General features: G+C 45.3%; 1 protein-coding gene across 1 annotated transcript in view; it reads left to right on the plus strand.

Moving 5' to 3' along the window:
• Positions 1-22,608, plus strand: part of Fto (FTO alpha-ketoglutarate dependent dioxygenase) — a 370,034-nt gene extending 347,426 nt beyond the window's left edge. The window contains exon 9 of the mRNA XM_046434591.2: positions 20,373-22,608. Coding sequence (XP_046290547.1) covers positions 20,373-20,526 — 154 coding nt within the window. The 3' untranslated portion in view covers positions 20,527-22,608. The remainder of the gene's footprint in view (positions 1-20,372) is intronic.
• The last annotated feature ends 738 nt before the right edge of the window (positions 22,609-23,346 follow it).

Consider the following 23,346-nt stretch of genomic DNA (forward strand, 5'->3'; position numbering starts at 1 on the left):
GACAAGCAAGCATTGAAGTTTGTTTCTAGATATTCTGATCTGGAATATCTAGAAACCTAAACACCACTGAATCCCCTCTTTCTTGTTGGTCTCTCATCCCTCCTCCCTCTGCCTTCAGTCTCCGGGCCCCTCAGCCTTGTTGAAAGGGCACAGAGACACCCTTGCAAATCCACACTACCACTTGGACAAATTATGCCTTTAGCTGTTGGGGTCCCCAGTGCCATTTGTCCTACACTCCAGCTTACTGTGCCTGACGTCAATTACATTCTCGGCCTTGGTACAAAGAATGCAGGGTGACTACTCTAATCCCCTTTGCAAAATAATAATAATAACAACAATAAGGCCTCCGGGCAGAGCACGTTAAGCCTAATTCAGATTTTTTAAAAGTGGAAAACAAATCATAAATACCTGAGAGATGAGGTTCATAATGGAAGCCCCAAGAAGCCCTTTAACCTGGGCAAAATCCTATAACACAATTATATACAATTTCACACTTGACTGGAGCTGTTATTTGAGCAAAATAACCATTTTTCTGCTTGCACTAAATGAACCACGAGATCCATGTATCCAGCTGCAGGAAAATGTAGGATTGCTCGTTCAGTCTGCATATAATCAGCGCACTCGATGGCAAGGGCATCGTAGGATCAAAAGAGTTAATAATTGGATCCTGCCCACAGCAACCACACAATTAAGGGCAAGATTAGCAGAGATGAAAAATTTATTGTGGAAATGCAGTGACGGTCTGAAAAACAAAATGATTTCACTGAGCAGTTGTTCCATTGCCATAATCCTAATGATCAACTCTATTACACTAATAATAGCAGAAAAACTAATTGCAGTAAGGACAGGACAAATCTTTTTTAATCTGCGTTGTCATCCCAACTAAGTCCCAACCCATTTGTATTAACCTTTGCTGACAGAGTCACATGACGGACATAATTTCTTATAATTTACCAGCTATAGATCTAACCTTTCTTCATCAAATATTCATAAAGGCAGGATTCTCAATGATTTTCTGTCTCTCTTCATATTTACAGCTTGTTGTCTTCTTCCTTTTTACAGTAATTTGGACACAATTGAAGTCAAATGGAATTAAAGTTAAATGCCTTTAGCAACAAAGGTGCCTAAAAGCGAAGGCTTAGGGGAGGGGTCGTGAACCAAGCGGGGGGGAAGCGTGTATTCCCAGGCCCCTCTGCATCCTGAGGAGTTCTCCAGGCTGCTCTGCCCCAGAAAGACAAAACAAAACCAGCCAGAATGAAATGCCATCGCTTTTTTTTTTTTTGCCCCTGTTAAGAATGTGCTCAGGCCTGTTGTGCTAGGTGCTCAGGAGTGGAGTTGAGACTGAGCGCCCCGGGCCTTCCCCTGTCTCCAGGGCTTGCCAGGAACTGGGGCTGCCGTGGCCAGGCCCTGTTTGAGCATGTGTGCCCAGAGGGCCCCAAGCAACACGCCAGCGGCTGAACAGTGGACAAGAAAAGTTTCTTGGTACAGTTCCTTAGAAAACAAATGTGAATATCTGAAACCATTCCTGAGAGCATTGGGGGTAGAAAGACATCTGTTTCCACTTGGCATCTTCGTTGCTCTGACAAGTTTTCTTAACAGACAAGTAGAAAAAAAAGAAAAAATATATATGAAGCTTAGGTGTTTCACCTTCCTAACCTGTCCTTTATGTCTACTTTTCTACGTGCAGGGTCTCGGTTTCCTTGGGGAGGCAGAAGTGTGAGGAAAGTGAGACAGAGAATCAAAAGAACTACCTTACTCTGCCCTAATCCTCAAACAACCCAACCTTGATTAAAACAGCCAAGGATGTTGCAGTAAATTCTCCTTTAAGATGCAAAGAAATTGGTCTCCCTGGTTGACTTCAAAGCCCTGGGTTGACCAAGCCAAGCGTTTTCTTCTTGCTGAGTTCTCAGAATTTTGATTGGTAAAAAGGAAATTAGGGCTGAAGGTCTTTATAATCTTTAACAACTGATACACATCCCCAGCTAAGCTATTTGGTTTTATTTACCACCATCAGTGTGTGTGTGTGTGTGTGAAGGATTGAATCCAGGGGTGCTGTACACTGACCTACATCCCCAGCCCTTTTGATTTTTTTATTTTGAGACAGGGTCTCACTAATTTGCCAGTGCAGGCCTCCAATTTGTAATTCTCCAGCCTCAGCCTCTTGAGTCACTTGGGCCACTGTTAATATTTTTATCTATTTTTAATTATACAAGTAATACACAAATGAATGCCCTTTATGCATCCTTTATCTAAAAAATTTGAATTTTGTAGATAAAGGATACATAAAGATAAAATCCTCTTTGACCACCACTCCCAATCTCCGACTTTCTTTCCCTTCTGAATATTCTGCTACACATTCACAGACATAGCTGTTCCCCTAGGCAAATATGTACTCTTCATTTATTTCACATAAATCGTTATCATGCTGTTCAAATCAATATCCAAATTGCCTTTTTGACTCAATAGTATGTCTTAAGTTTGAATATCTTTCCTTGTTAGAACATATAAATCTATCCTATTTAATTGTTGCAGAGGAATCCATACTGTAGATCTGCTGTAGTTTAGTATCATTTCCTCAGTGATGGGCATTTAAGTCACCTCCAGATTTTCAAATTATAAGTAAATTGGCAGAACATCAGTGTATATTTGGAAGTGAGATGGTTCAATATGCTGGCTCAATATGCTGCAGATAAACTTTGAGAATATTTACACTGACCCAATAGCTCAAAATATTTTTTTAAATGTTTCCTACCAAGCCACACTTCCTTTATAATGGTAAGGGCAAAAACAATTATAAGATTGTTAGCATCCCAAGTGCCCTAGTAGACAGCCGGGTGTGGTGGCACATGCCTGTAATCCCAGCAGCTTAGGAGGCTGAGGCAGGAGGATCTCAAATTCAAAGCCAGCCTCAGCAACTTAGTGAGACCATAAGTAACCTAGCAAGACCCTGTCTCTAAATAAAATATAATAAAGGTCTGGGGATGTGGCCCAGTGGTTAAGCACCCCTGGTACCAAAAGAAGGAAACAGACATTCCAAACATGGCAGTAAATTAAATGTTTTCTATATGAAAAAATTGATAATCTGCTGTCAGAAAGGTCCAAGTAAAGGTTGTTAGGAAATGAGAGCATCATGACAGCAGGTTTCTTGTCGTACAGATTCGGTGACACAGTTCACGCTCTGTCCTCTGAGCTGCATATTGGGAAAGCACTGATGGTAGACGGTGTTCTCCCATAGAACACTGCGTTCCCCACTTGCTGTTTGCCCATGCCCATGGTTTAGAGGTGTCGCTGTTGTGTAAGGGATGGCTTGCCAATCAGGCCATGCATAAATGGCCTTGATAACCACCCCTCAGCCTTCACAAATCCAATCAGAGATGGCAGGATATTCTTTGAAAGGACGAGATTTTGCCAGAATGTTTGAGGAATGCCATGAAAACTTTCTTTAGGGGATCTCTGAGATGCTGTCATTCCTTTGGACAGAAATTGGATAGATGCTGGGATGCCCACGATGTTGCCTCTGGTAACTCTGATGGTTTCAGCACTGTTGGAAAACAGTATGGCGGTTCCTCAAAAAATTAAACTTCAAATTCTATATGACTCAGCAATTCCACTCCTAGGCACAGACAAAGAATCGAAAGTAGGGACTCAAACAGATCCATGTGCACCAGAGTTGATTCCAGCCTTATTCAGAGCCAAAAGGTGGGAAAGAACCTAAATGTTCCATGAGCAGATGAGTAGATAAATAAAATGTGTTGTATACATGCCATGGGATATGACTCAGCCACAAAAAGAAATGAAATTCCGGTACATACTCTAGGATGCCAAACTCTCACTCTCTCTCTACATACATGAACCTTGAAAATATGCTAAATGAAATAAACTAGGCACAAAAAGGTAAATATTACACGAACCCACTTCTGTGAAATATCTAGAACAGGCAAATTCCTGCAGACAGAAAGTAGATGATAGGTTACCAGGGACTGCAGGAGGGGGAATAGGGACTTGTCACTTGATAGGACAGTTTCTCTCGATGATGATGGCACAATGTTGTGAAGGCAATCACCCCCACCAAACTGTATACTTTAAATGATCAAAATGGCATATTTTTGTGGATATATCTTATCACATTAAAAAAAAAAAAGCTAATGGAACCAGAAATAGAATTTCAGCATATCATCTGAAGGCACAAAGGCAGCTAATGAAGGAACTAAAAATACTGAAAACTCGGTTTTCATTATCCAGTGCAACAGAACGAATCACCCCAAAACCAGTGATTCAAAACCCCCATATTTTATTATTTCTCACCTTAGACTCTTAGAGCCCAACTTCTCCATTAATCGGCCTATTTTCAGGAGCTGGAAAAGTGACTTGGGATGAGTGGGGCTCAACTGAGCAGATGGTTCTTCTGCAGGGCTCATTGGGGGTTCTTGCCTGTGGCTGTAGTCAGATAGCAGCCGAGGCCCCAAGCCTGGTTCACTGTGGCTCTGAGAGGGCTGGGCCTTATTTCCTCCATGTGTTCAGGGCCGCCCCCTCTCCTTGTGGCCTTTCCCTGTGGTCTCTCCAGCAGGGTATCTAGTCTTCTTCAATGGTGGCTTAAGACTCCCAAGAGCACAAAAGGAGGAATTGCCAAACACACACACACACACACACACACTCTCTCTCTCTCTCTCCTTTTTCAGAAACTAGCCCAATTGTCACCTCTTTTGTAATCAGTTGTTGAAAGCATGTCACAGAGAGAGCCAACCTAGACTCCAGATAGGAGTGCATGGTGGAGGCGTGGTCCATTGGGAGCCATGTTTGGAGGCTAGTTCCCCAAACACCATTTGCACATGCATGGAATACAAGAGAGTCAAATCCTCATGTAACACTGCAGGAAACCAACAGATAATATCTAAAGTTGGTAATCAAGAAATGGCAGACTGTGTGGATTAGAAATGTAGAAGCTAACCACCATAAGACACAGGTCTGGGCCTTTGAGGGACTATTGCTTTTACATCATGGACCTTTCTGTATTATTAGATTTTAAACTGTGTACGTGCAGAGTTTCATTAACATCGTAGGGTAGTGGTTTGGAGTACTATGACTCTGGGGCCACACTGCCTGGGGTCATGTTTTAGCCACATCACTCACAAGCTCTGTTGCCTTAGGCAAATTACAGAACCATTCATTGCCTCCAGGGTTCCATCTGTGAGGTGGGATCCTAAGCAAACCAACCTCAGAGAGTGATTAGGATTAGATGATTAAAGGCACTTACAGTTTCAAACAGTGTGAGCTGTTAGCAATTACAACACTAAAAAGAGAAACAGCAGGCAAGCCACAGCCAACTCAGGATCCCAAGACCTGGATTCTAGTCTCCTGACTTTGTCACACGCATGTTGAGCAAGTCGATTAACGTCACCTTTAAACTAAGTGAGTAGGAGATAAGATGAGCTCCTGAGGACAGAGATTCTATCAGATTTGAAGTCTAGAAGAACAAGCCACAGCTGTCAAAAATTACCTTGCTGAAAAATGAGAATTCCCTCCTTTTAAGGGAGCACTTCAGATTCTTCACGGCAGAACCTGCTTCTTCATGCTCACCCTGTACCCACTATGGAGAAATAATTCAGAGACTCACTCGCTGCCTGCCCAAAGACCTCTCTCCTGGGAAAGAACTTTATAAATCATTTTAAAAGAGTTAGTGACCATAACTCCCCGGCGCTTACATGAGACCAACTGGAAAAGGACATTAACTTGGAGCCAATTAAATTGCTTCTAGTCTGTATTTGCTGGCCTCCTGAACGAATCTCTCCCAGAAGGCCACTCACATGGTCAACCCCAGGTGAAAATGTGCAGGAGTGTCCCTCCCCTTCCCACCCTGGGGAATGCAAAACTCACGTGCCTCCCCATCATCACCCCAGAAAGCAGCACAATCTGAGAAGTGCCTTAAAATATTATCCCCATAGATGTGGTTGCATTTTAAAACACCTTTCTCTTTTGTTTCCCCATACACTTGAAAAAAATGAATTAATGGTAGACTTTCTGGCATTAGTTGAAAGCTGGGCATTTGGGGAGGGAATGCTACCTGGTACCTCTCCATTCACACCACATGGGCTGGCCACTTGCTGGTGGCACTCCCATACCCTAGCCTTGGAACTTCCTGGCAGGTACCTTTGGGCACTAGTACCATGGTGAATCCATCTCCAGCAGGAAAGAGCTTCTTAAATTAAGAAAGGCGAGTTTTCCCAGGTGTTGCAGTCTCGCCTGAGCTGACCTATATTAGCACAGCACAGAAAGCATAATGGACCCTCGGTGCAGTATTCTGCGCCAACTCCCAGGTGGTCTGGACTGCAGAACTGTTCTTCCAAAAAGTGTAAATTCTAACTTAGCAGTCTGCGAAGAGGCCTGGCTCCCTGGCAGGCCCGGCGTGGGGGCAGGAGGTTACATCAGCTAATCAAGTCCTTGCTGTGCTGTCCCGACTCACTGCCGAGCCCTGGCTCGTTCCCAGCTGACCCTGCTCCTGTGATGCTCAGGAAGGAGCCCAACTTCTCCATTAATCGGCCTGTTTTCAGGAGCTGGAAAGGTGACTTGTAACAGGCCTCTTGTTCCCAGCCTCCCCTATAATGACATTCTGCACAAGCAGATGTCGTCCTTTGATTCCTTACGACCTTCTGAATTTGGGCAAATGAGAAAGCGCCTGGGATCTGCAGTGGGGCCTAAGGGTGTCTTTCCTGTAGAGCCACGTCATCCTCCACAGCATCCGCCCATCTCTACCAGGCGACATGGCAAGGACATGGCTTTACTCATTTCCCGTGTGGGGAAAAGCCTTCTTCCCGGATGGAGCCAGGGGGCTGGGACGCAGAGGCGGGTACCCTTCCACACTTCAGTATTTACCAGAGGTGGCTCCAGGTCCCTGTGGCTGTCTCAGCTTGACAGATGAGAAAAAGCTGCTTAAGTGCCCTCCTCAAGGTCACCCCACCAGCAAACACTGGAGGTGGGAGAATGAGATCACCCCCAGACAGTGAAGGAAGTGCAGACCCAAGCTTCAGAGCCCTCAAGTGCAAGCGTCTGTGCCGGTCACTGGTGGGGACACAGACTGTGAGAGGCAGATAATGTCTTATCGCTGCTCCCCCTCGTCTCAGAGACGCACAGGTGGGAAAGTTGCAGTTGTGATGATTAATTAATTAACCCGCCCGGTTGACCTGAAGTCAGGAGGCCACACCGCAACCCGCCACAGTCCCTGTGGCAACTCATCCTTCCTCTCTGAGGTTCCAGTGGGCTTTGTTCAGTGGTGGGGGCATCACCAGAAGCACACACACACACACACACACACACACACGCGCCCACGCACACACACACACACACATTCAGATGGGGGATTTTAGAATGTGGTCTTCTCTCTAATTTTAAAAACTCCTTTCAAGCCAAGTCATTTTAGAAGCAACCCCAGGGCTGACTCAGAGGCCTGTTCAGCCTTCCTGGTTCTCACTACCCTTCCTCCCCAGCCTGAGTGCACAGCACCAAGAATAAGAACAGCCTCCATTGCATGGGGGGCGAGTTCTGAGGATACACAGCATTTGGACTTGGGGACGCAGGAGGCTCTGGTGTTGTTCCTTCTCTTCTGTCCTAGTGCAGAGGGGTCGATGCATCAAAGCCATCAGAGACCATAAGGCTCAGAGCCCTCCCTGTCTCCCATTTAGCCCCAGAGCTGGCGGAGCCTACGGGGCCACAGAAGAGACTTAACAAAGATACTTTGCTTTATCAAACCAATTGTATGTCGGTCAAGCCTAGAAGTGTCCTCCCATGAAATGGCCCAATTCCTAAAGGAATCTAGAGGCTTTATGCAGGGTATTGGGAAGAGGATCTTATCACTCTCCTGATTAAAATCCTCCAGTAGTTTTCTGTCTCACTTAGGAAAAAAAAAATCAGTCTTCACAGTGGCTTCCAAGATGCTGGACTTCTGACTACAGCTTCTTCTTCCCATTACCCCTCTCCAGCCCCAGGGGTCACCTCGCTGTCCTTTGAACGTGTCTAACTCACTCTTGCCTAAAACACTCCCCCTAGAGAACACCTACCACAATCCCCTGGCCAGAGCACCCCCACTCCTCTTGACCCACTCTTATTCATGTCCCCATTGATTTGCTCCAGAGAATTTATCTCTAGCAAAAAAGAGTTATCTTTGTTTAAAATCATCTTACTATGTATTTGCTTACATCATATGGTTTCTACCTTGTTCCTCTTCTTTCCTTCTTCCTTAGCATAGAATCTGTGTTAGATGGGAAAGAAAGGAGCAGTTCCTCCAGTGAAAAAACTGCACTTCCCAGCCTCCTTTGCAGCCCAGTGACTGGGTTCTAGTCAGTAAGAGAGAAGTGGAGGTGACTGGCTGTCTCCCTTACAAGGAGAAGATAAGGAGCACTTGACCCCTCTTCCCTTTTGCCCGTTCCCTGCCTAACACGTGGGTATGATGGCTGATCCATAGGTGACCTCAGGGATGGCAGCCGTCTGCTAAAGATGGTAAAGCAAAAACACAGGTGGAGCCACCTGGGTCCCAGATATCCATGGGCTGTTTTTATGTGACCTCTTCAGACTTCAAATAAAGGCAGACTTTTCAGCTTTAAACCACTGTTATTTCTAGTCCCTCTTGCTAGTGGCTAGATGCAATTTATAACTTCTACACATGTTTATTATTTGTCCCAAAACCAGAAGATAAGTTCCACAGACCTAGGACCTTGTCTAGCTCCCTGCTGTATCTCTACATCCTGGTACCCAGTAAGTATTTGTTGAATGAAGGAATGAATAAGTGAATACTCAAAGCACAGCAGAAGTCCTCTGCCTGAATCCTGGCTTCCTCAGTAGGTACTTAGTAAGCAGCATGAAGTGGCATCCTCCTCCATCCCTGACCAGTGACATAAATATTTATGTGGGCAAAGGCAATTTTAATTTCTAAATGTTAGCCGTAGAACAGCACCATTCAGTTCCTAGAGGAACTGAAATGCAAATCTGCTTTGGATTTAAGACCAGGGCACTCAAAATATCACTGGAGTTCACAGGCATTGTTAAAGAGATCTCGGTACCTCAGGTTGGACTGTCACAGAAGAGCTGTGTCACAGTATGATTCTGTTCCTGTCATAAAATGTCCATGGTAAGTGGAGCAGCCGGTTATCTCTAACCTTGGAGCTGAATGGCAGCTTGAAGGACCCACGGATTCTTCGGCTAGAGTGGAACAGTGCCCCGGAAAAGTGGGGGAGTCTGATGTGCATGCACTACCCTTGATGGAACCAGAACTTGCCTGCAAAGGTAGTTTTTGAATCAGAGCAACAGTGGCTGGTGGTGCTTACATTTCTACCCAGAGAGGAAGCACAGGGTAGTAGGAATATGCTGGACTAGACTGACCTACGTTCTAGTCCCAGCCGTGGGTCATACTGACCACATGACCCGGAGCCAGGCCTCTACTTCCTCATCTCCAAACCTAGATAATGCAAGCAGAGAGAAACCATGATAGTTTTTATTTTAAAAAACCAATTTTTTTAAGAGAGTGGAAGAAACTTGGGGGCTGTCTAACCTAACTCCTCATCACACAGATCTGGGTAATGACAGCCAGGAAGTCAAGGTTTTGTCTTGATCACAGGGAAAGTAGTGGCAGAACTAGGTTTTGAATTCTCGGACCAGTGTGCTCCCCACCACGCTGTCCTGCTTGTCTGTGGGTCAGAGGGACATTGTTATTACCTCCCCTCTTTTGTGTCCTGGTGTTGGGCAGCAGGAAGTTCATTCCACTTGAAGGAATCCAGGTGAGATGCAAGGTGCCATCTATCACTGGTACCTCCCATGGTATTTATTCCAGCTCCCACGTGCCCAACTTTACCCTGGGGTTGGAGGATATAGCAGTAAGAAAGACAGAAATCCCTGCCTCTGGGGAGCCAAGCACACTCTCCCTCTCTCACAGACAGACCAGATGGTGTCAAATGTTACAGAGGAAAATTGGGGTTGGGAAAGGGAGAAAGGGGAAATGTTGCCATCTTAAGTTGGAAAGGTCAAGGAAGGTCCATGATTAGATTCAGCTGAAACAGTGACCTGAGGCCATGAGGGGAGTAAGCCCGATGGATATCTTAGGGAATAGGTCCAGGCAGAAGCATCACAGGTGCTGGTACCCTGAGAGTGCCCTTGCCTGTTTAAGGAAGAGCAAGGAAGCTAGGACCAGTGGAGCCAGGTGCACAGGGAACGGGTGGCAGGAGAGAAGGGGATGGGGAAAGGAGAGGTCGCATCATGACGGACAGCTGGTGCTTCATAAGAATTTTGATGGAGCTCACCTTTTAAACCAGCGCAAAGCATAAGCTCTCCAGCAACCTGGTATGACCCTGATACACTGGCATTTTGATTTCAGTCCACCATTTTCTGTCTAGTACTGGTATTCAGTATTGGATGCCCTTGAGTTATCTACCGTAAGTTCTGCCAACCTCTCCATGCATGTTCTTAGGGAGACATGAGGGTCCAAGTAGCTGAAGTTCCCAGTAAGGTTAAGATAAACTTGGGAGAGGTTTCTCAGCAGCCAGACACCAATTAAGCAGGTTACACGGAAGTGTTTCTAGAAACAGCAGTGCGGCGGAGATAGACTGACAGGTGAGCAGATGGGGGAACCATCATCTCAAATTTATTTCACAACTTACAACTCAAATGAGCCACCCAAAGTCAGAACAGCTGGCCTTTTATTCTGTAAGCCATTGTCCTTCGCTCTGCTCATCTCTCAGGAGCATGAGTGGATTATGCCCCAATGGCAATCTGTCTGTCTGTTTTTGACTTTGCAGGAAAGAATCCTTTGTAGAAAAGTAGGCTCTTTGTGTGAATCAGATTTTCCTGTAATGTCTGCATATTCCACAAGTTATGAAGTTCCTAGGTTCTGGAAATCGATGACATTGGCTTTTTAGCTTTTATTATCATAACTGTATTCGTTACCCATGTGACTCCCATTATCTGATTCTGAGTAAATGGAATTGAACCAAACAGTCAAAAGCAAAATCTTTAGATTTTGCAGGGGAAAAAAAAAATGTTTTCAAAAAAGTAGAGTGCATCTGAAAACCACAGCCGCCTTGAATTTCTAACTGTAAGTTTCTGTGGAATCTTTCTGAAGTTTGAGCCTGTCCCGTGCAAGTCTTACTTAAGTTTCAAGCAACAGGGAAGTCATGAAATTTGGAAAGGGTTATCTTTTGTCAATCACGGTCCTTTGTGGGATACTGTGCTGACAGAGGACAGGGGAGAGACCATATTCTATGACTGAAAGGAGGGCTTGATACTACCCGATGGGGATTTTGTTCCAGTAACTGCATCCAGTTGGACCTTCTGCCATGATGCAGGTAGAGCATTAATACCGCTCATTAAGCCGCACGCCTGCGTGCTTTGCCTCCCGATGGCTGAGTCCCTGGCAGAATATATTTTCTTCCAAAGTGTTTGTTTTCATTGTTGCCCTTTAAAAATAATGAGTTCATTCTATTCCCTTGCAAGGAAAGTTACTCTAGACTGCTTTGAAATTGTATATCTTTTGTTGGGCGCATTTCTGCAGTGGTCCCATAGCTTTGTGTGCCGGGGAACTCAACCCGGCCTCTCTTCAACTTCCAACCAAGCTGCCTCAGACGGATCCGTCTAATCGTCCAGCCCATTTGACCTTTATATTGTTACCCTTGGGCAGGTAGAAGCCATGCAAGTTTCAGGTGACCCTCTCATGTGACCAGAGACCAAAGGTCAGCAGCTCCTAAATGTTCAGCTGTCAAGTTAGACCATTCATCACTGTTATTATGCAACTGAGAAGCGGCAAATGAGGCTGTGGATAAAATTATTCTCAACCTTCTAACTCCTGAATTGACACCCCAGTGCTGAGCCAAGCAGCCTCACATATTAAGTGATTCCGGGGGCCTGCCAGGGTCCCTGGAGTCGAGGAAGGGACTTCAGGAGACCTGTTGTATGTTGCCTGCTTCGGGGGCCAAGTTACAGATCTGAAAGAGCCGACCCTAAGTCTGGTTTCCTCTGCAAGGGAGATGAATCTAATGCTGGTTCTTTATAGACCAAAGATACCCTCGTCTCCCCCACCCCAGCAATGCTCCTGTAGCATCTTTGGGGTCCTTGGGGATGGGTTAACATGTCACAGTGCTTTCACCAACTCGCCAAGAGTCACTTGTGAACCTGAAGAGTTTTAGGACCCTCCTCTGGAGAATCTGACTTGGACTGAGTGCCATGAGAGACTGTTTTAACAAGGAAGGGCCACATTTTTTTTTTATATATCTGTATTTTGGAATAGCATGAAGAGCTTGAGATTTGGAGTCAGTTGATTTTGGCTTCATATCCTGACTCTCCCTCAATTGGCTGTGATATATCGGGTTGGTTAGTCTTCTGGGCCTCAGTTTCCATTCTGAGGACAAACATTTAAATGGAACATGTACAGTACCTGGTACTCAACATTTGTCATTGGCTATCTTTAATGCTTTTAATTAGCATTATTACTTTTCCTTTGGTCTTGTCACTGGAGGATCATTGATCAGCAGTGATTCCAACAGGGAAGAGGCTCTGGTTCCATCAGCCAGAAGGCCAGGAAGCCCTCATCCAATGAAATCTCTCCTGGGAATCCCAAGTTGGAATTCTAAATGTTCTTTCTCATTAAAAACAAAAACAAAAACCTTAATACTCATGGTTATTGGGAACTACAGTATTATTAATAGTACATTTCAGAGAGATTATAGGCCATGCAGTTGTTGAGGGGGGACACTGGAAACTGTGAGAACCACTGTTTATGTAGGAAATGTCATTTGAGTTTCAAACAAATGTGGAGGTTGCAAGCCAGTTATGGCAGCTGGACGGAGCCTGCACTATGTCCCTCTCCCAGTAGGAAGAACAGGATGGTAGATCCTCTGTCAATATGGTGACTTTTTAAAACCAAGATCCAGGCAGCAGGGTTATCCATGCTGAATGGCATAACAGTTTCTTTAAAAATGTCTGCTTAGCCATGGCATCATCCTGGTGCTTAAAAACACTCTGGGTATATTTGGTAGTCTTAAGTATTTTTAAAGTGACCAAACAGGCTATCTTATATTATTAAACTTCTCACTTTTTCCCAGAAGTGCGAGACCCAAAAGTAGATTTGTCCACAATGAGAGGCTAAGTCAAGCCCAGCTTCTCAAGTGGTCACGGTTGGAAAGTACTACCTACTATAAAAGTTTATTGACCAAAAAGGGGGGGAAAAAAAAGAAAGAAAGAAAAAGCTGACCCCCGGGCAGAAGCGTGGCCTTTCCTCACTCTGGGTGTGTGTTCTTGACTCTACTGATCTGCAAACATTAATGTGGGACGGAAGCAACAGGCTAAAATCCTTTCAAAGACAGAGTGATTGTGTCCTTTATCAGAAATTCATTTAGGAACTGGTTTTGCTTAGTGTTTCTACATTAGGTAAACAGTTCTGCAAATTGGCAAGCTGGTTTTATAAAACCATCTCTGCCAACGTAGGTGATTAAGATAGACATAACTAGGACAGGGTGGCTATTTATTTGTAAAGTTTTCCAGCGTGCTAGGATAGCAATAACAAAAGTCCCAGAAGACAAATTATAAATGAATTAACTCTTTTCCGAGGCCATAGAGTGTCAAGGACCGGACTGCATACTCTTCCCACCATTGACCAAAACAAATCACTTGAAACAAAGCATAGTGAGGCTGAAAAACAGTGCAGTGGAGGGCCCCCTTCTTCTGGGCGAGATTCTAAATGTGGGGTTTAAGCAGACAACATGGAGAGCAAAACGTTACACATGAAAATCCCTTAAATTGTACATAAAGTACTGTCCAGGATTTAGATAACAATACCGTAATCACACTCTGCGGCAGGGCTGTGACTCTCATGGCCCACAGAAGCAGAGGCAGAGTATGTTTGACTGCCATATTGGTCCCATGCTCCCTCCAAAGCATAAGGCCTTTGAGGGAATTGTTGCCCCTTACACCATTATTTCATGCTGATCCTGGCACTTGGGATTTGCAGGTTAATGTGGATCTGATGTAACACCAGTATTTTCTACCTGAGCCCTCTTAAGCCTTGAGAGTATCTTGTATTGTTTGAGAGAATCCATTCTGATGGGGCCGACACCCTAAAACAGACTTCTGTCCAACATGAGCTAGAGTGACTGTCAACACCTCATTGTAAATGAAAATTCCAGAAAAAAATCCGACTTAAAGAATATACTTTTTTTAGTAATTGGATACTTTCTGATTGAATTGTTGGTTTGAACTGCTCTCACGTTTAGAAGTGGGTTGTATTTCATTTTAAGATCAGCTATGTTTAAAAATAGAATTTACATACTCTGGGAAAAGAGACATAAAGGCATAATTATACATTTATATGGCATTTTTCATATCTTAGAGCACTTTCATATATATTATTTGATCTTATCTTCACATAACCCGGGGAAGCAGGGAAACATGAACTTCATATAACAGTTGAGGAAACCAAGAGTTTGAAATACTTTTCTCAAGGTCACCCACAGACTATAACTAGAGATGGTTTATACCCTTCAAAGGCAACAGTTTCTTATTTTGACAGACAATAGATGTTTATGTCATAAGAATCTCAAAGTCATTAGAATGAAAACAAGAAAAACAAGTTTTGTCAGTCATTTGTCATAACAATAGTCTTGCTAGAAACTAGAAAAAAATATTTGCCTCCCCTACCCGCCCTCCCCAAAATGTTTTGTAATTTCCTGAATATCTAAAGTTGGCATTTTTGGCTCAGTAGTCACTGGACAGGATCCATTTTTAGTCCAAATGAAGTCTATGAAAAAGATGGAACATAATGGGGGTGGGGGGAGGCCACCCAGATGCCCATGAGTCTGGCCCAACCCTGGCTTCCCCACTAACCACTAGATGAGGGAAGGCAACCCTCGTTCAAAATAGGGGTCCAAATATCCATCTCCACCATTCTCTTAGGTTATTGTGAAAATCAAATAAGCCTGTGCTGTGTACTGAAATTCTGTGGGACATTTAATAATATTCAAAATGTAATTGTTATTCTCATCAAGAGTTACTCTCCTCTTTCCCAGTAAAGAATTCTCTCTTTACAGGTTCATTTTTCTTGTCTCTTCGGTGGCCTGTGCCTGCTAACCTTTCTCCATGAAGTTCAGTGTGTGTGTGTGTATGTGCACGTGTGTGTGTTTTAAGCTTGCATATTTCAATGACTATTGGCAGAAACCACTCCTCCTGAAATCTTTACCATTTCCTCAAGAGTAATGGAAGTGTTACCTGTCCTTCTTTATTTGTTGCAAAATTTAGGGACAGGGAAGAAGATCGTATGTGTTTTCTTAAAATCAATGGCCAGCACATTACTGTAAAACCTATTGATTAAAAACACAAAGTATAATGTTAGTCATTTAGTCTGTGAAGTGATGCAATAAGGGAAGAAATTTATCCTTTGACTTTTGCATTAACCTTTTATTGACTGCTTGCATACCCATAATTAACACACACTTTAGCTAAAGTGGTTAATTTTAGCATGGCGACCAGTGTTCACTAATGTAACTGCAATCTGGATCGTCCAAACCTAAGTGCAGCCCTGAGGGAAATCAGTGGGCAGTGAGGCTCGTATGAGTTACACCTTGGGGTGGGGGCTGGGGAACCTCTGGACAATCTGCTAACAGAGCAGCCAGCGTGACACCTTTCAGTCGCTTCCTATTCTGTCACCAGGTCATTCCGGGAGAATCTTTCCTAAGTAGCTAAGAGTTTGGGGAGTGGTTTATGGAGTCCTTTGAGTTGAAGTAATAATGTGAATTTAGAAAGGAAATGTGAGTGACACTAAGTTGGGGGAATCTTTTAAATGTTTCTCAAAAGATCATCTAGCTCTGCCTTGCTTTTCACACAGGACAGCGTGGGTGACACTAGCATTCCCTTGACTTTTGGGTAGACATTTATCCCAAGTCAAATGGTTGATTTGACTTGAACCAAAGGCCAAGGCCAGGCTGTCATGCTTTCAGGCCCAGATGGTCCCTTCACCTACCAGACTATCCACAGCCACATCGGATACATGGCAGGGCCACGGCCACAGATGGCCACAAAGGCAGGAGGTGACAGAGAGGTGGGAAGCAAGACCAGCATGTCGGCTAGGATTCTTTGGGTCGCAAGTGACAGACACACCTGACTCGTACAATAAAGACTCGTGGAACCAAAAAGTCTAAGCAGAGCTAGTGAGGCCTGATCCAGCCCTGGAACAACATCATCTAGGACCCTGCATCTTGTAGCATTGTGGTAAATGACTCTGGCAGGTCCGGCCAATAGTTCACACAAGAGGAGAGAGAAGGTCTTTCCCCTCAGCTCCCAAAACAGTCCTCTCATGTGTTCTTGATTTGGCCCTAGTTTGAGTCATGCTTCCCCCCACAAACCTTCCCTATGGCTGGAAGAGGGGAACATGCTCGTTATCTTAGGCTCCTCAAAACTCTCCCCTGCCACAGAGGTAGAGCCGGCCCATCCAGACCGTGAGGCTCAGCATGGGGAAGGGATGAATTACCCTCAGGAAAAGTGGAATCCTGTTGGTGGGAAAGGAGGGAATCGATACCCGACAACCACCATCTGCCATAATCAGTATTTCTAAAACATGTCTTCAGACAACTCGGGGCCCCTTTATTGTGCAGGAGACTCTAGAACCTGTGAGTTAAGGAACAAATCAAGTCAATCTGAAGCAGCCACCATTTACATAATGTGACACTAGTGCCCTTCACTTGTTCTGGGTCTTCAGGAACAACGGCTGATCCTGTCTGAGTCTGAGCACTGCAGCCCGTCACTGGAAATTTGCAGCAGTGTCCCAGAGTGTCCTGTGGACAGGACTCAGCTGTAGGCTCAATTTGATTCCAGCCAGAAAGTGCTGCTCCTGGATCTCCAGAGTATCCTCCAGAAAGAGCCAGTGCAGAGGTTACCCACCCAGGGGTGTGAAGGAAGGAGACTGGCACAGGTGCCCCCCCTCCGTCACTGGTACACGTGATGGAAGTGATGATAGTGATAATAATGTCAGTATTCCTCCAGCAGCCTGCCGGGCAGTGTTAAGCACTTTACATGTTTTAATTTATGCAATCTTCACAACAACCTATAAGTAAGGTATTATTATTACTGCAGCCCACCCTGAACCAGGGGAGATATGTCCAAAGACCCACAGTGCATGAAACCTTGGATAGTAGCCCTTTATATACCATGTTTTTTTAATACATACATAGCTAGGATAAAATTAGACACAATAGGAGATTAACAACAAAAACTACTAAAAATGGAATAATTATAACAGTGTGCTATAATAGAAGTCATATAAATATGCATTTTCTTTATGAAAATATCATCTACTGCACTCACCCTTCTGACAATAATGGTGCTTCTGTGAGGTGACACAGTGCCTGTGTGACATGGTGAACCCAGCTAATTGGTGTGGGCGCATTGTGATATTGCCTTAGGCTGCCATTGAGCTCCTGAGGGTATGTCAGAAGGAAGATCATCTTTTTGGAGCAATTCTAGGTCATCAAACCATGACAGTGTGGGGCGGGTAGCATATACAGTGTGTGCCCGCTGGCCAGAGATGATTCACACCCTGCGCAGGACAGACCTAGACGGCATGAGGTTTCATCATGCTCCTCAGGAGAGTACACAAATGGAAGCTTACAAATTATTTTTGGAATTTTCCCTTCAATATTTTCCGGCCATGATTGACAGTGGGTAACTGAATCTGCAGAAAGTGAAACCACAAAAAGGGGACTCTGCTGTATTGTTGTCATCTTGTTGTTATTGATATCGTCTCCACTTGACAGATAAGAACCTTCAGTGTCATGCCTCTGGAAAGCAGCAGCTCCAGGAGGCCAGAGGACACTCCCCTGCCCACCACATGGCACCCTCCCTATTTGCCCATCTTAGAAAACTGAGGTCCAAGAAGGCAGAACTAGTGATTTCATCAAGAGGAATAAAAACCCAGAGGGGACGTGCCCTCAAGTCATTCTCAAACCTTTATTTTCCAGTTCCAGGGCCCAGCATGATGCAGAAGCAAAGGGTATAATGTGAGTTGGGAGTGTCTGTCCCTTCTCATGGGAAACGCAGCATCTCAGTGAGCCCTCGGCTGGGCCCTCTCACCGTCATTTGGAAATTGGCAAGGAGCACTGGCATTAAGAATTTTAAAGCGTCTTGAAATTGCTGAATTAAGGCCCTGAAGAAACTCAGGGAAGCCAAGCCCAGGTGGAGGGAGTGGGTACAAACACCTCTAGCCTAGCAGGGCCTGCAGGGAAAGGAGATGGCTCCCTCCTTCCATGCGAAGACCAGTGGCAAAAAACATGGTAACAGCTTTGCCCTAAAGCAAAGCCAGTGGCCTTGGGAAGCTTGTATGACACGGCATTAAGCAGACCTCTGCCGCGGGTTCTAATATTTTTAATACTTTCTCAAAGTGAGGAGGCCAACCCCATCTGACAGGTGAAAAAGCATCTCTATTGACTTTTCACAAACCTTATGATATTCTAGGTGGATCGACACTTATCATAGCCCTTTAATCTGCCAAGCAGGATAATGTGTGCATGGATAATTTATCCACTGTGAGATTGAAATGCTCAATTTGGAATAACTTTCCCTACCCAGTAAATTGAGCATTACTCTATGATTCTGAGGCAGAGAGAAAGCACGATTTAGAAAGCTTTGCAGAGTTCCTTTGTAATTAGTCGCAGCTTCCCTTGAATATTAATTTCCCCCTCGTCCCTTTCAAGTGATTTAGAGACTATCTCTAGAACTAGGGAGGTGCACCCTGAGAACAGGGCCAGCAAGCAGCCCGGTCTCCAACACCTATTGTGAAGTCGTCTGCAGAACGCGCCCTCTGTCCCCCAGTGCAATGTGTGCTTATCAGTGCAAACAGTTTAATATTTATGCTAAGAGGATTGTCAGAGGCAGCTTCTGTTGCTTTAATTCTTGTTTTAAATAAATAATGAGAACATTTAAACACATTACTCTTCTTGAGGCCCTGAGGTCAGCTAATCTTATTATTTATGAAGTGATGTGCTACATAATAGTACTTAGTGCATGTTAACAGACGCTATTATCAGGGCCTGATGCGGAGAGCCGGAGATATATTGGAATGTTATGTGTAATGTACGACGGATTGAGTGCATAGGATGCCGGTATGGCAATTAACCACATGCGAAAATAGGTGTAAAGTTGAAGTATGTTTTCCCCTGAGGAGCCCCTCACCATTAATAATTCCCCAGAGGAGGAGATGTCTTGCAGTTAGGAGCCTTCTGTCCCATCAGGCTTGGAGTGGGGCTGGGACATCCCCTTCTCTGATCCCTTTGTGGTCATTCCTACACAGTCGGAAGACACTAGTGGGTCTGGCCCATTTTTTAATTGATGTAGACAGAGATTGTGGAAGGCGGAGGTGGGTACCTGTGCACCTTCCCATCCACTCCACTTGTGATGCAGTCACTTTGGCAGCCACATACTCCCAGAGAGTAGAGAAATCGTTCCTTCTTTATTGCTATTTGCCTCCTTTTCTCTGATGCTCAGTTTTCAGATAAATAAAGCTAAAGCCACTGAGCTCTCCTGGGCCAATTTTAAATAAGCCAGACTTGGAGAGGTGGCTGGCTGCCTGCATAGGTGTGGTGACGTTGCCCCTTACTTTTATTTTTTTCCTACGAGGCTATAATTTAGCTGCATATGATAATTAATTTCTCTACTATTGATGAATAATCCATTTAATAAAAACCGTGATTTAAGTGTTTTCCTTAGGGACTAACTCTTGCTAGCCTCTTAATTTAATTTTGTGGAAGTTCCCCCCACCTATTCATCAGTGGAAATGATTATTAACCTCTATTTGCATATATCCTTATAAATCGGTCTCTCCTTGGCGTGCTTTTTTCTGAGCCCAGCAAGCTGGGACACTTGTAAATCTCCAGGATCTCCAAAGTCAACCCCGGTCTGTAATATTGTTTAATCTATTCTTGGACGTTTTAATGCAGTAAATTCAATTTAATCTTTCCCAGTAATCTAGTAATACATCGAAATCCCACAAACATTTAAATCTGATAATGGCTTAATCACACACTTTAAATAACAGTTGAGATAATGAAAAAATAATTCACTATTTTAAAGGCAGAGTAACTGCATTTCTCTAATGATTGGCTTTTCCAAAGCTCCTCAAGATAATACAGATCTGGGAATCGGAAAGAAGCCAAGTCCTGGCGCCTGAGGAGCGGTTCTTCCTTCTCATGAACACCTGCCTTCTGTGTTGTGGCCTCATTCTCCCCTGTTGTCCCTGTGACCTCTGCCACAGGGGACTGCGTGGGAGCACGTGTCAGCGCTGGTCTCCAGGTTTCCCAGGAGTTTGGATCTTCCAAGAATTTCCCCAGTGGGTTCATGGCCTGTTCTTACTCTTCCAGGTGCCAGTGCCGAATCGCCCGAACTTTACCCGTGGACCAGAAACCAGACTGCCGTCCATACTGGGAAAAGGACGATGCCTCCATGCCTCTGCCCTTTGACCTCACAGACATCGTCTCAGAACTCAGAGCTCAGCTTCTGGAAGCAAAGCCCTAGAAGGAGCACAGTCTTAGGTGGAGAAGGAGAAGACATCCTTGGCTTCTCTCCCGCAACCTTATCACGGGCGTGGGCAAAGTGTAGGCCTCTCTTGGCCCTCAGGTTGTAGAACCTGAGTCCCAATTCAAAACAGCTAGGGAATGGAGCCCGTGAATAGTAAGATGTTGAAAAACAACAGTGCCATAGTCCAATTTGGTATTCAACAAGAACTTCCCCCCAAAACCTTGGCCACTTGGGATTTTTTTCATAGGAGACTGTTAGCCCCGAAGGGCCAAAGGAGGTAGCCCAACCTGTGACAGAGCCTCACCTCCTTTCCTCCTTCACCAGCCTCCTCAGAGATGTAGAGTGGGCCCAGTTGTCTGGGGAAAGACAGAACTTAGAGTTGTCCATCCCAGTTCCTCACCATGCCCCCTAGAGGTGTACCATCCAATATGGCAGCCTCTCGCTGACTGTGGCATCTCAAGTTTAAGTTCACTTTTCATTACAAATTCAGTTTCTCAGTTGCCCTCACTATATCTAGTGCTTCACAGCCACATGTAGCTAGAGACTAGTGTGTGGGGCAACACAGATAGGAATATTTTCATCATTGTAGAAAGTTCTGTTGGAGGAAGCGTTCACGAGCAGGTGTTCCCTTTTCCAATTCCTTGTAGTTGCTATTCCCACAGGAGAATGAGATTAAAAGAGCAACGACTCTAAAGAGTAGCCCCTTTCCCTTTTCAGAGAAAAAGCTCAGTGAAATCCTGAGCTGTGAGTCCTGCACACCACCGTTGGGCATGGGACAGTGTTACCCATTAAAACAAAGCTGACATCCCGTCTTTAGGGACTTTCCCTGATCTGATGACAGAGACCAGCCCAATTTACATTGCATCATGAATTTAGCCAGCATAGCACAAGTTTTTCTCTAATTCCCCCATGTGCAGATAATGAGCCTTGAAGAACCCCAGTGCTCCATCCTAATGACATTGACACTACAGACACACCCGGGGGAGCAGAGGTTGAACCCGGCCTCTGGCTTCAGAGTGCCTGAATTAAGATCCCCCCACTACCTATGTGGCCTCTGGCACATTCTCCTGCCTCAGTTTCCTCATCTCTATAATGGGGATGCCAAAGGTGTCCGATCCCAAGATGAAGACTCAGTGACGTGATCTAGCTGCAGACTTAGATCAATTCCTGGCACATCGTTAAGTTCTAGATAAACGTGAGTGTCGTTACGTATCAGTAAGTGGACCTGGATGTGGATGTCTTCCGCTCCCTTTCTGAATCGCTGTGCCAGTTTTTGTCTTGTGATGCCATCATCACTTCTTTCCCTTTCTGGCTTGGCTCCTGCCCTTTGGTGTCCCCAGAAATCGTGAGGATAGTTAGCCCTCTCCTCGGCGTGTCACCTCCCCCCATAGCCTTCACAGTAGTTTAGAAACTGGAGAACTTTGGCCCTGGGGAGGTGCACAGAGCATAGCCTTCTCCCTTCAGGATCTGATGGAAGAAGGCACTCTGTCCCCTGGAGGTGGGAAAGTGAGACCGTCACGCTGAGACTCTCAGACCCTGGACTTATTCCTTGCTGTCTTTGAGCCTCGGTTTCCTCATCAGTAAAAGAGATGAGAAAGGTGTTGACAGGGCCCCAGCCCCCGACCACCTGGCCCCTCTTTATTTTGCACCCTTGGTGTTTGTCCTTTGTTACATTTCATTAGGTGCCAATACTTTTAAATTGGGAGAATTCGTGTAAAATTCAAATGTCTGCATTCTCTTTAAAATTTGGAGCACCTTCCAGTCCTAAGCCTGCATCGAAGCATGGCACCAGGCTAAGTGGCAGCGTCTCCCCACTCTGAAGTGGGCGTGACCCCCTGTGGTTTGCAGTGGACCCTGTTGCTCCCTGTTTTCGTTTACTGTAAACATGATCTGCTTTGCCCCTCATGTCCACACTTTCCAAACCTGCTTGCTCCTACCCCAGTAGTAAGAATCACTAATGTTTAGTGCGTACCCCCAAATTTGTGTATCCTACCCAACTATATTCATGAACTGCTTGTACTAATCTGTTGTGTGCACCATTAAGCATTCATATACAATAAAGATATTAAAAGGATAAGACACAGAGGCTCTGTGCTTTGCTCCCTGTACACTGGCAGGTGGGCCTGGCGGGGGGGGGGGGGGCGGGTGGATGGAGGGAGATTCCAAACCCTCCAGGCAGTGCCAGGTGATAGATGGTGGAGTTGGAGAAGCCACTGCCTTAGATGAATCTGAAAGGTGAAGTCATGTTTTCAGAAAAGAGTGGCCTTTGGGGAGCAGGAGCTTGGTGTGCTTGGGGCTCACCTCTGCTCCCCAGGGAGGTTTCAGGTGGGTGGAAGGAGGGGAGGCTGGCGATCATATCAAAGCAACTGCAAAGACCTGAGCGCCAAGGGAAGGCCTGGTCCCCTCTGCGAGCCGGGGAAGGACTTTCCTGGGAATGTGGGCCCAGAGCTGTCCCGCACCTGCAGCGATGAGTGTGGATGAGGAGCGGGCAGCCGGGCCCCGGGACCACCTGCATCAGCACCAGCGCCCGCCTGCTTTCCTACCAGGCTTCCCTGGCCATCGGTCCCAGCTCCCTTGAGAGACGTGATCTAAGACATCGCTTGGCACTCAGTGGCCACTGATCTCCCTCTTTCCTGATGCCTCAACCGTGCATCGGGCCCCAGGATCCAAGGGTAGAGCTCTGATTCCACCAGACTCCCAGCCTCGTGGAGGCCCAGGGGTGTGTAGTGACCAAAATAAGAACTTCCCTGGGGAGCCAGGAAGTCAATGACAGGATCCTTCCAAATGACTGTAAGTGCTGAAGGATACCAACATGGG

The sequence above is a fragment of the Marmota monax genome, unplaced genomic scaffold (assembly GCF_021218885.2).
Source record: "Marmota monax isolate L192 unplaced genomic scaffold, Marmota_monax_Labrador192_F-V1.1 WCK01_AAM20220418_F8-fsc00024, whole genome shotgun sequence".
Lineage (NCBI taxonomy): Eukaryota > Metazoa > Chordata > Mammalia > Rodentia > Sciuridae > Marmota > Marmota monax.